Raw genomic sequence first — 10,229 nt, 5'->3', positions numbered from 1 at the left:
CGGGCTGAGCGAAGAGAAAAAGTAAAGTTCTTAATATTTAATATCATTATTTATGTTTGATTTTATTACGTCGTTTATCTTTCGCTTCGCTCAGCTTATGGGGACTATACAATGAGTTACACCAACAAATTATAGTAACGTAAGTAATTTGAAACGTTTTCTACTATCATACTAGTTTTTGTAGCGATGTTTTTAAAATTAAATATTGCTCATTGAATTTTTATTCACGTGCGTTTTCAAGCGTTTGGATTTTGGAACCATTACGCCGACAGTCGGGTAAAAACATTCAAATTCAATAAATGTTCTTAATTTTAAATTAAATGGGTTGGTGTGACTCATAGTAAGAAATAACAATGTTTACCAAGTGTAGATTTTTTCTGTTGCCATATTTTGAATTGGATTGTTCTCCAATTTATAGTTCGTTTCATCCACTCGGACGCACCCTACCAAGTTTTGGTCTCGGTCGCGCGGGGTGCGGGGAGTGTGGTCCGAGCAATCCGTAAGGCATTACTGTAGTGTGCGTGTGCACTCATGGAGCATTCGCGTGTACCGATAACACTCAAACATTCGCGGAAGAATGTGGGGCGCGTCCGAGTGGATGAAACGATGTATAGTTAGAATGTATATCTACATTTGGTTAAACATTTGATTCAGTGAGTTTTGTTCTAAACCTATATGTCATACAATATTTACATATTACACTAGAAGCCAAGTATCCTATACGAAATTATAGTCCATTTATGAAAAAAACGTCCGCCACTTAATATATTTATTTATTAATTGTTTTAAATATCAATATCTCTTCTTGGTACATTGACTGTGAGATAAATTAGATTTAAACCAGCTTAAAGGGCGTTTTACGGGGTGTCTTTCGGTATAACGACCAAGTGTGGGCAAGAACCAGTTTAATTAATAAATGGACTTCTGTCTGTCACAACACTTATAACTTTAAAGTCTTTGGTGTCTCAATCGTTAGACGATCTTAGCAAAATAATGGGCAAGCTGAAAGTGCTGACTTCTGTTGTACTGACGGCTAGCACGAAAACCTTTCGAGTTCGAATCGTTTGCGTATTCGAATCGCCATCAAAAGATTTAGTACGAAAACTACAACAGCGCCCTTGTGAACGTGTCGTAAAGTGAACTTAGTGTGAGAAATGGTTGCACGAAACTTATTTTGAGAATCAAAATTGTCACGTTATCGTTTAATTCGAAGATTGAGTATCGAATTTTGTCGAATACGCAAACGATTCGAAGACGAAAGTTGTTCATGCTGGAGGTACTGAGGGCTGAATGTGGGTTTACATCAAATGTCCTCACTAAAAAAATGTATGTAAATTTTAGTTCTTGAAAGTTTCCGCTAGGGGCGCTGTACTATCTGTCATTAATGTCATTTTTTACGCGCTCACTAGTGACGATGTTTGATGTAAACTCACACTAAGCCTTCTGGTCTACGGTCCCGGGTTCGATGCTCAGAGGTAACCACTTTGACACCATCCTATTTCGGCCTTTTTGTGCTATTTAATATTTGACCTTGTTTTTGAAAATATTTTTTTCTTTAGTCTGGTCGCCGAGCACGTAGAATTTTGTCCAATGACGCTCGCGCGTAGTTATATTGCTGTCGCGACTGTGCGACGGGCGGCCGCGGTGAGTGTGCGAACGCGACAGCAACATAATTACGCGCGAGCGATAAGGATGGGTAGCTTGGGGTCATTGGACAAAATTCTGCGTGCTCAGAGACCGGGCTTTAAACCCATTTATTACTAACTCTTTAAAGACCATACAACAGAAGTCAGCGGACGCAAAGCGCTCCCCCCTCCAATCACCCCGCGGCGCGAAGGGCATATAAGGCCGCGGCGGCGAGCGCGACGCTCAGTCGGCGGTCGGACGCCGAAGCGAACATAGGTGTTAACTCGTCCGCGTGCGCCGTGTGCGTGCCGCCAAGCGTGTGGAATTGGAAGATGTCGCTGACCTGTAAGTAATAAAAATGCAACTTAATATTTTTAATCAGCAGACGGAATATAATTTATACCAGAATGAATATGATTAGAAATCCAAAAGTCTCAGGTTTGATGGGGGCATTATTTTCTGCTCGGTTGGTGGTAAGGCTAAGCTCGCCTGGCTAGCTACCACCTAAGTCTATCGCTATTACAACGATATTAAAGTAGTTTCAGGAGTTAATTTGGAGATGGAGATGAAGCTAGTTCCACTATGGTTGAAATTTTCGGGTAACCTTCAACCTTCGGCTACCAAACTTTTACGAGGTGTCTACCACTTCATCATAATCATCATTTCAGCCATAGGACGTCCACTGCTGAACATAGGCCTCCCCCAACGATTTCCATAATGATCTAAATCCAGCGCCTTCCTGCTACCTTTGTAACCTACCACTTAAGTTTGGCAATTCTGTGGGTTATTTCTGTTACTTTGATTTTTGGTCCTGACCTCGTTCCAGCCGTACTATTCTTGGCCTGCACTATGCGCCTCAGCTATCCGCTAGCTTGGCTGGTGGGTGCTTTCTTGGTGTGAAAAAAAAAGCCTTAGCTAGTCCTCACCTCGTTCCACCCGTATTTGTTCTTGGCCTGCACGATAGTCTCGTACACGGCGCCTGGCTCTAACCCGCGTAGCTCGTGTGACTGTGCGTGAGCGCAGTTGCGAGTTTGACAGACTTTTGACGTTTGATAAAGTTAAGTAAGATGGTGCAAATGCTACCCAGCCGTAGTCTTGACTTGGCTTTTAAAGATACCCGACGCGACGGCGCAGCGTGAGACGCTGCTCACCTTAAGGTACCTCTTCACTAAGCAAGCCAAAAGCCGAGGGACACGGACGAGAATACTTAGAAGTTACTGCTGCCACCAGCAGCTATTCCATGCTGCCAACTCACAGATTTTCAGTGGGTGGGCTCCTTCCTTCTGGTGGGGAGAGAACCGCTTAATCCACTAGCTTGACTTCTAGCTGGTGGGTTAACCCTTTTTTTTTTAAACATTGGCTAGCTGGTCCTCACCTCGTTCCAGCCGTATCTGTTCTTGATCTGCACTGTGTGCCTCAGCTATCCGCTAGCTTGGCTGTTGGACTATCTTGGCGTGAAAAAAAAAAGCCTTAGCTAGTTCTCACCTCGTTCCACCCGTATCTGTTCTTGGCCTGCACGATGGCTTCGTACACGGCTCCTGGCTCCAACCCGCGTAGTTCATGAGACACGCGGTGCGTGAGCGCGCCCGCCGGCGCCGGCGCTGGGATTACCACGTCGTGCCAGCTTACAGACCAGTTCGCACCTCGTGTTCTAGGGCTTGGTTGGGGCTTGTTGTCCTTGTCACAGAGACATCCAGTCTTTGTTGCAGGAACTGTTATTTGCAGGGTCATACGTTGACAGTAGTGGCACGGGAATGACTAGAGCCAGCTTACAGACTAGTTCGCACCCCGTTCTACCCATTTTCTACAAATTACTTACTGATCATGAAAAGACTGTGGAGTTTCTTCATGATCAGTAACTAATTTACATCAAAGACTACACTAAGCCTTGGTTTGACCTAGACTAGACTGTTAGACGGAAATAGCTGTGTGCTCTCTTTGCCTCCCGTCCTGGAAAACTTGTAGAGCCCGCCGTATAGAGACTATGATAGAGAAGGCTTTGTCCGGAATCCAGCGAGTTCCATACCAGTTATGGCGAGTGACAGAGTACCAGTGTCTTTTTAGTGGATGTGCTTCGTCTTTCTGTCTTAATGGGTCACTAAGACTTTTTTCCCCATCAAAAAAAGGAGTGACTCCAACGTACGAACTCCATATCAATCCTCGAGCTGTCGTCTCAAAGTAGCTATCTAAGGGAATACCTACAGTTATTACAATTTTAGAAACTCCTCACCTCGTTCCACTCATATCTGTTCTTGTTTTAACTGGCGAGGCAACTCACTCAAGCTTCTGAAGGCGTCGTCAGGTTTTTAGTGGGGGTCCTCTCTTCTGGCAGGGTAAATCTTAGCTTGCCTTCTGGCTGATGGGCACTGTCTTGGAGTGGAAAGAAACTTGGCTAGTGTGTTCTCACCTCGTTCCACCCGTATCTGTTCTTGGCCTGCACGATGGCCTCGTACACGGCGCCGGGCTCGAGCCCGCGTAGCTCGTGTGTGACTGTGCGTGAGCGCAGTTGCGAGTTTTACAGACTTTTGACGTTTGATAAAGTTAAAGTAAGATGGTGCAAATGCTACCCAGCCGTAGTTTTGACTTGGCCTTTAAAGAGACCCAACGCGACGGCGCAGCGTGTGACGCTGCTTTACCTTAAGGAACCTTTTCACTGAGCAAGCTAAAAGCCGAGGGGGACACGGACGAGAATACTTAGAAGTTACTGCTGCCACCAGCAGCTATTCCATGCTGCCAACTCACAGGTTTTCAGCTGGTGGGCTCCTTCTGGTGGGGAGAGAACCGCTTAATCCACTATCTTGCCTTCTAGCTGGTGGGTTAAGGCATTTTTTTTAAACATTGGCTAGTTGGTCCTCACCTCGTTCCAGCCGTATCTGTTCTTGATCTGCACTGTGTGCCTCAGCTATCCGCTAGCTTGGCTGTTGGACTATCTTGGCGTGGAAAGAAAACATTGGCTAGTGTGTCCTCACCTCGTTCCACCCATATCTGTTCTTGTTTTAACTGGCGTGGCAACTCACTCAAGCTTCTGAAGGCGTCGTCAGGTTTTTAGTGGGGGTCCTCTCTTCTGGCAGGGTAAATCCTAGCTTGCTTCCTGTCTGTAAGGCACTTTCTTGGCGTGGAAAGAAAACTTAGCTAGCTAGTCCTCACCTCGTTCCATCCGTATCTGTTCTTGGCCTGAACGATGGCCTCGTACACGGCTCCCGGCTCTAACCCGCGTAGTTCATGAGACACGCGGTGCGTGAGCGCGCCCGCCGGCGCCGGCGCTGGGATCACCACGTCGTGCCAGCGGCCTGGCTGCTGGAATGACTCGTTGATCTGGAAGTAGAGAGGCTGTTTTTAGTAGGTATTGACTTCTTCTTCTTCCTCGGTCCCTCACTGATGAGGATCGCGACCACAGATAGTGTTCCTCCACAGACTGCGTTCATAAGCTGTGTGGACCGCACGATGCAAACTCCCGCCCACCGTCTTCCTCACCGCGTCCGACCATCTCGTCGGTGCCCTGCCCCGAGCGCGTCTGCCTTCCATTTGTCCCAAGATAATTTGTTTCTCCAGACAATGCCTTGGAGACCGCATAATGTGTCCAAAGAAACAGAGGGTACGCTTTAGGCATATAGTGGAGACACTTGGAGAGCCGCGAGAGGTATTGACTTGGTTGAGTTGATATTGAGCAGTTGATAGTTGACTGTACTAATGAATGGATAGTTGATCACTAAGTCGTGCCAGCGGCCTGGCTGCTGGAATGACTCGTTGATCTGGAAGTAGACAGGCTGTTGTTGGTTACTGATTATTTTGGGCAGATAAAGGAACTAAAGCTTGGTCCGTGAGCACGTAGAATTTTGTCCAATGACCCCAAGCTACCCATCTTTATCGCTCGCGCGTAATTATATTGCTGTCGCGACTGTGCGACGGGCGCCCGCAGTAAGAAAGAATTGGGCAGTTGATAGTACTGTACTGACTAATAATTGAGCAGTTGATCACTATATCATGCCAGCGGCCTGGCTGCTGGAATGACTCGTTGATCTGGAAATGAAGAGGCTGTTGTTAGTAGGTACTAATTTGGACAGTTGATGGAACTGACTACTAATTAATGAGGAGTTGAGTTAAAACAATTGAAAGAAAGAAAGAATTGGGCAGCAGCATCACTATATCATTCCAGCGGCTTGGCTGCTGAAATGAAAAGGCTCGTTGATCTGGAAATGGAGAGGCTGTTTTAGTAGGTACTGATTTGGTTGAGTTGTTATTGAGCAGTTGATAGTTGACTCAGGATGGAAGAAAGAGAGAGCGAGACAGGGAGAGAGAACGAGATAGAGTGAGAGAGAGAGCAAGATTGAGAGAGAGCGAGAGAGAGAGACGCCGTTGCACATGATAGCGTCTCGCTATGCGTGAGAGAGATGGTTATATGTATTAGACACCTCTACGTGCTTGTACCACGGGAGCTAGAGAGAGAGACTGAGAGAGAGAGAGCGAGACAGAGAGTCTGTCACCTAGGTTGTTCTAAAAATACTGCGCTGCGTTGTAACTAGCAGCTGTCACCTTTAATATACTAAAAAAACACTACGTTGCGTGTCATTCCGCCATCACCTCGTCTCCCAGTCTTTTCGTCCTTTGTCGCACGTCGTTTCTTCTTCATCTTGTGCCACCTAAAAGGTATATTGATGTCTTACCGCCAACTGCCGGTATAATAATCGCAGCTCATCCAGCGGAGGGTAGCTGTCAACAGCGAAAGCGAGCGTGTAAGCGCGCGCGCGGCGAGCGAGCGGCGGCGACGTGAAGCGCGCAGGGCCCGGACGCCCGGACACTTCTACGTGCTGACGCGCGCGGGAGGGAGGGAGGGAGAGGGAGAGAGGGACAGAGCGAGAGCAAGATTGAGAGAGAGAGAGACAGCAAGATTGAGAGAGAGAGCGAGACAGACAGCGAAAGAGCGAGACAGAAAGAGATATAGGGAGAGAGAGAGAGAGGGAGGGAGAGAGTGAGAGATAGAGAGAGGGAGAGAGATAGAGTGAGACAGACAGAGAGAGAAAGCGAGACAGACAGAAAGAGAGAGCGAGAGACAAACAGAGAGAGAGAGAGAGAGAGCGAGACAAACAGAGAGAGAGAAAGAGGGAGAGAAAGAGCGAAATAGAGAGAGACGCCGTTGCACATGACAGCGTCTCGCTTTGCGTGAGAGAGATGGTTATATTAGACACCTCTACGTGCTTGTACCACGGGAGCTAGAGAGAGAGACTGAGAGAGAGAGAGAGCGAGACAGAGAGAGTCTGTCACGTAGGTTGTCCTAAAAACACTGCGCTGCGTTGTAACTAGCAGCTGTCACCTTTAATATACTAAAAACACTGCGTTGCGTTGTCATTCCGCCATCGTCTCGGCTCCCTGTCTTTTCCTCCTTTGTGTAGGTACTCGCGCGTGCCGTCGCCGTTTCAGCGCACCATGTCACCAGGCGTCGCAGCGCTGTCGCAGCGCACTGTCAACGCTCATGTGGCTCTAAGAGTTTACTATGTGACTCACCGCCAACTGCCGGTACAATAATCGCAGCTCATCTAAAGGCGGGTAGCTGTCGACAGCGAAAGCGGGCGTGTAGGCGCGCGCGCGGCGAGCGAGCGGCGGGAACGGGACAGAAAGAGAGAGAGAGAGAGAGAGAGAGAGAGAGAGAGAGACAGAGCGAGAGCAAGATTGAGAGAGAGACAGCAAGATTGAGAGGAAGAGAGCGAGACAGAGGGAGAGAGAGAAACAGAGAGAGGAGAGGGGGAGGGAGAGATAGAGAGCGAGGGAGAGAGAGACAGTGAGAGAGAGAGCTAGAGAGCGAGCGAGAGAGAGCTTGAGATAGAGAGAGAGCGAGACAGAGTCTGTCACCTAGGTTGTCCTAAAAATACTGCGCTGCGTTGTAACTAGCAGCTGTCACCTTTAATATACTAAAAAACACTGCGTTGCGTTGTCATTCCGCCATCGCCTCGTCTCCCAGTCTTTTCGTCCTTTGTCGCACGTCGTTTCTTCTTCATCTTGTGCCACATAAAAGGTATATTGCGAGAAAGAGAGGGAGAGAGAGAGATAGAGGAAGAGAGAGAGAGCGAGAAAGGGAGGGGGAGAAAGAGGGAGAGAGCGAGACACGGAGAGAGAAATAGAGGGAGAGAGAGTGAAAAATTGAGAGAGAGGGAGAGGGAGGGAGACAGAGCGAGAGCAAGATTGAGAGACAGAGAGAGAGCGAGACAGAGAGAAAGAGAGAGGGAGGGAGAGAGATAGCGAGACAGAGAGAGAGAGAGAGAGAGCGAGACACAGAGAGAGAGAGACAGAGAGAGAGAAAGCGAGACAGAGAGAGAGAACGAGACAGAGAGACCTTCTCTGAGGGAGGGAAAGAGATAGCGAGACAGAGAGAGAGGGAGAGGGAGGGAGAAAGATAGCGAGACAGAGAGAGAGAGAGTGAGAGAGAGAGAGAGAGAGCGAGCGAGAGAGAGCTTGAGATAGAGAGAGAGCGAGACAGAGAGTCTGTCACCTAGGTTGTCCTGAAAATACTGCGCTGCGTTGTATTCTAGCAGCTATCACCTTTGATATACTAAAAAATACTGCGCTACTTTCTCACTCCGTGATCGTCTCGGCTCCCTTTGCTATCTCTTTGTGTAGGTACTCGCGCGTGCCGTCGCCGTTTCAGCGCACCATGTCACCAGGCGTCGCAGCGCTGTCGCAGCGCACTGTCAACGCTCATGTGGCTCTAAGAGTTTACTATGTGACTCACCGCCAACTGCCTATAAAGTGTCTGAAACTGTCACATTCCTAAAAAAAACTGCGCTTACATACGTTGTTACTCCATCATCGTTTTGTCTCCCTGGCTTTCGTCGCACGTAGTTTCGACGTGCTCCACCTTCAGTTCCTCGTAAAAGTTTCACCAAAAAACTTCTGGTAACTTACCGCCAACTGCCTATAAAGTAGTCGCAGCTCATCTAAAGGCGGGTAGCTGTCGACAGCGAAAGCGAGCGTGTAAGCGCGCGCGCGGCGAGCGAGCGGCGGCGACGTGAAGCGCGCGGGGCCCGGACGCCCGGACACCGACACGTGCGCGAGCGAGAGGGGGAGGGAGACAGAGAGAGGGAGAGGAAGAGAGGGAGGGAGAGAGGGAGGGAGGGAAAGAGCGAGACAGACAGCGAGAGAGCGAGACAAAGAAAGAAAGAGGGAGAGAGCGAGACAGAGAGAAAGGGAGAGAGAGAGAGAGAGAGACAGACAGAGAGTGAGAGAGCGAGACAGAGAGAGAGGGAGACAGAGTGAGAGAGAGAGAGAGAGAGAGCGAGACAGAGAGGGTGAGAGAGAGAGCGAGACAGACAGAGAGAGAGCGAGAGACAAACAGAGAGAGAGAGAGAGAGAGAGCGAGACAGACAACGAGAGAGCGAGACAAAGAAAGAAAGAGGGCGAGAGCGAGACAGAGAGAAAGGGAGAGAGAGAGAGAGAGAGACAGACAGAGAGTGAGAGAGCGAGACAGAGAGAGAGGGAGACAGAGTGAGAGAGAGAGAGAGCGAGACAGAGAGGGTGAGAGAGAGAGCGAGACAGACAGAGAGAGAGAGCGAGAGACAAACAGAGAGAGAGAGCGAGGGAGCGAGACAGAGAGAGAGAGAGAGCGAGACAGAGAGAGAGAAAGAGCGTAATAGAGAGAGACGCCGGTGCACATGATAGCGTCTCGCTTTGCATGAGAGAGATGGTTATATTAGACACCTCTACGTGCTTGTACCACGGGAGCTAGAGAGAGAGACTGAGAGAGAGAGAGAGCGAGACAGAGAGTCTGTCACCTAGGTTGTCCTAAAAATACTGCGCTGCGTTGTCACTAGTAGCACAGCTAGTAGCTACTGCTGTCATCTTGGATATTTTTCAATAAAAACACTGCGCTGCGAACGTTGTCTAGCCGTCATTGCTCAGTCTCCCTAGATCCTTGTAAATTACGCGCGCGTTCCATCGTTTCATTCAACACACTGCGTCACTGCTCTGACGTCACAGTGCTGACGTCACGCTATGTCAAAGATACTCGTATGTAACTCACCGCCAACTGCCTATAAAGTAGTCGCAGCTCATCCAGCGGAGGGTAGCTATCAACAGCGAAAGCGAGCGTGTAAGCGCGCGCGCGGCGAGCGAGCGGCGGCGACGTGAAGCGCGCAGGGCCCGGACGCCCGGACACTTCTACGTGCTGACGCGCGCGTCCGAGGCTGTTGTCCGCCACGCAGCTGGAAGGTAAGAAGAAGGGTCATTATACTCATTATTATTAAACAAAACCCTTTGTTTGTCACCTGTCATCCGCTTTGCAATGGAGGGAAGTCGAATCTTAATTTCGAACTCCTCCTATGTTCTTCTGATTAATTTCGCTGCGGGTCCAATGACAGTTTAACTTTCCCCCGGGACAAACTTGACCTTCATTGGTTGGGTTTTTGTGGCGGTCAAGCTGTAGATCCTGGCTACACAGGAGTTGCAGTGGTGGGAACGAGAGGTGGGAATAGTCCCGTATTAAACAAATAAGTGTTATGTAAATCTTTGGGGAGGCCTTTGTCCAGTAGTGGACGTCATTTGGCTGAAACGAACGAACGTAGACGTGTTACTTTTCGAACCGCTCCAAAACAAAACAATATGGAGCGTACAAT

At 48.8% G+C, this 10,229-nt stretch overlaps 1 protein-coding gene across 1 annotated transcript in view; it reads right to left on the bottom strand.

The window, feature by feature from the left end:
• Window positions 1-1,819: 1,819 nt before the first annotated feature.
• LOC135085151 (lachesin-like) overlaps window positions 1,820-10,229 on the bottom strand; it is a 29,140-nt gene continuing 20,730 nt past the window's right edge. The window contains exons 8-10 of the mRNA XM_063979907.1: window positions 9,638-9,818; window positions 4,774-4,941; window positions 1,820-1,969 (exon numbers count right to left, since the gene is read on the bottom strand). Coding sequence (XP_063835977.1) covers window positions 1,820-1,969; window positions 4,774-4,941; window positions 9,638-9,818 — 499 coding nt within the window. The remainder of the gene's footprint in view (window positions 1,970-4,773; window positions 4,942-9,637; window positions 9,819-10,229) is intronic.

This window comes from Ostrinia nubilalis, chromosome 28 (genome assembly GCF_963855985.1).
Source record: "Ostrinia nubilalis chromosome 28, ilOstNubi1.1, whole genome shotgun sequence".
Taxonomy (NCBI): Eukaryota; Metazoa; Arthropoda; class Insecta; order Lepidoptera; family Crambidae; genus Ostrinia; species Ostrinia nubilalis.
This window is presented reverse-complemented; position numbering and strand designations above follow the sequence as displayed.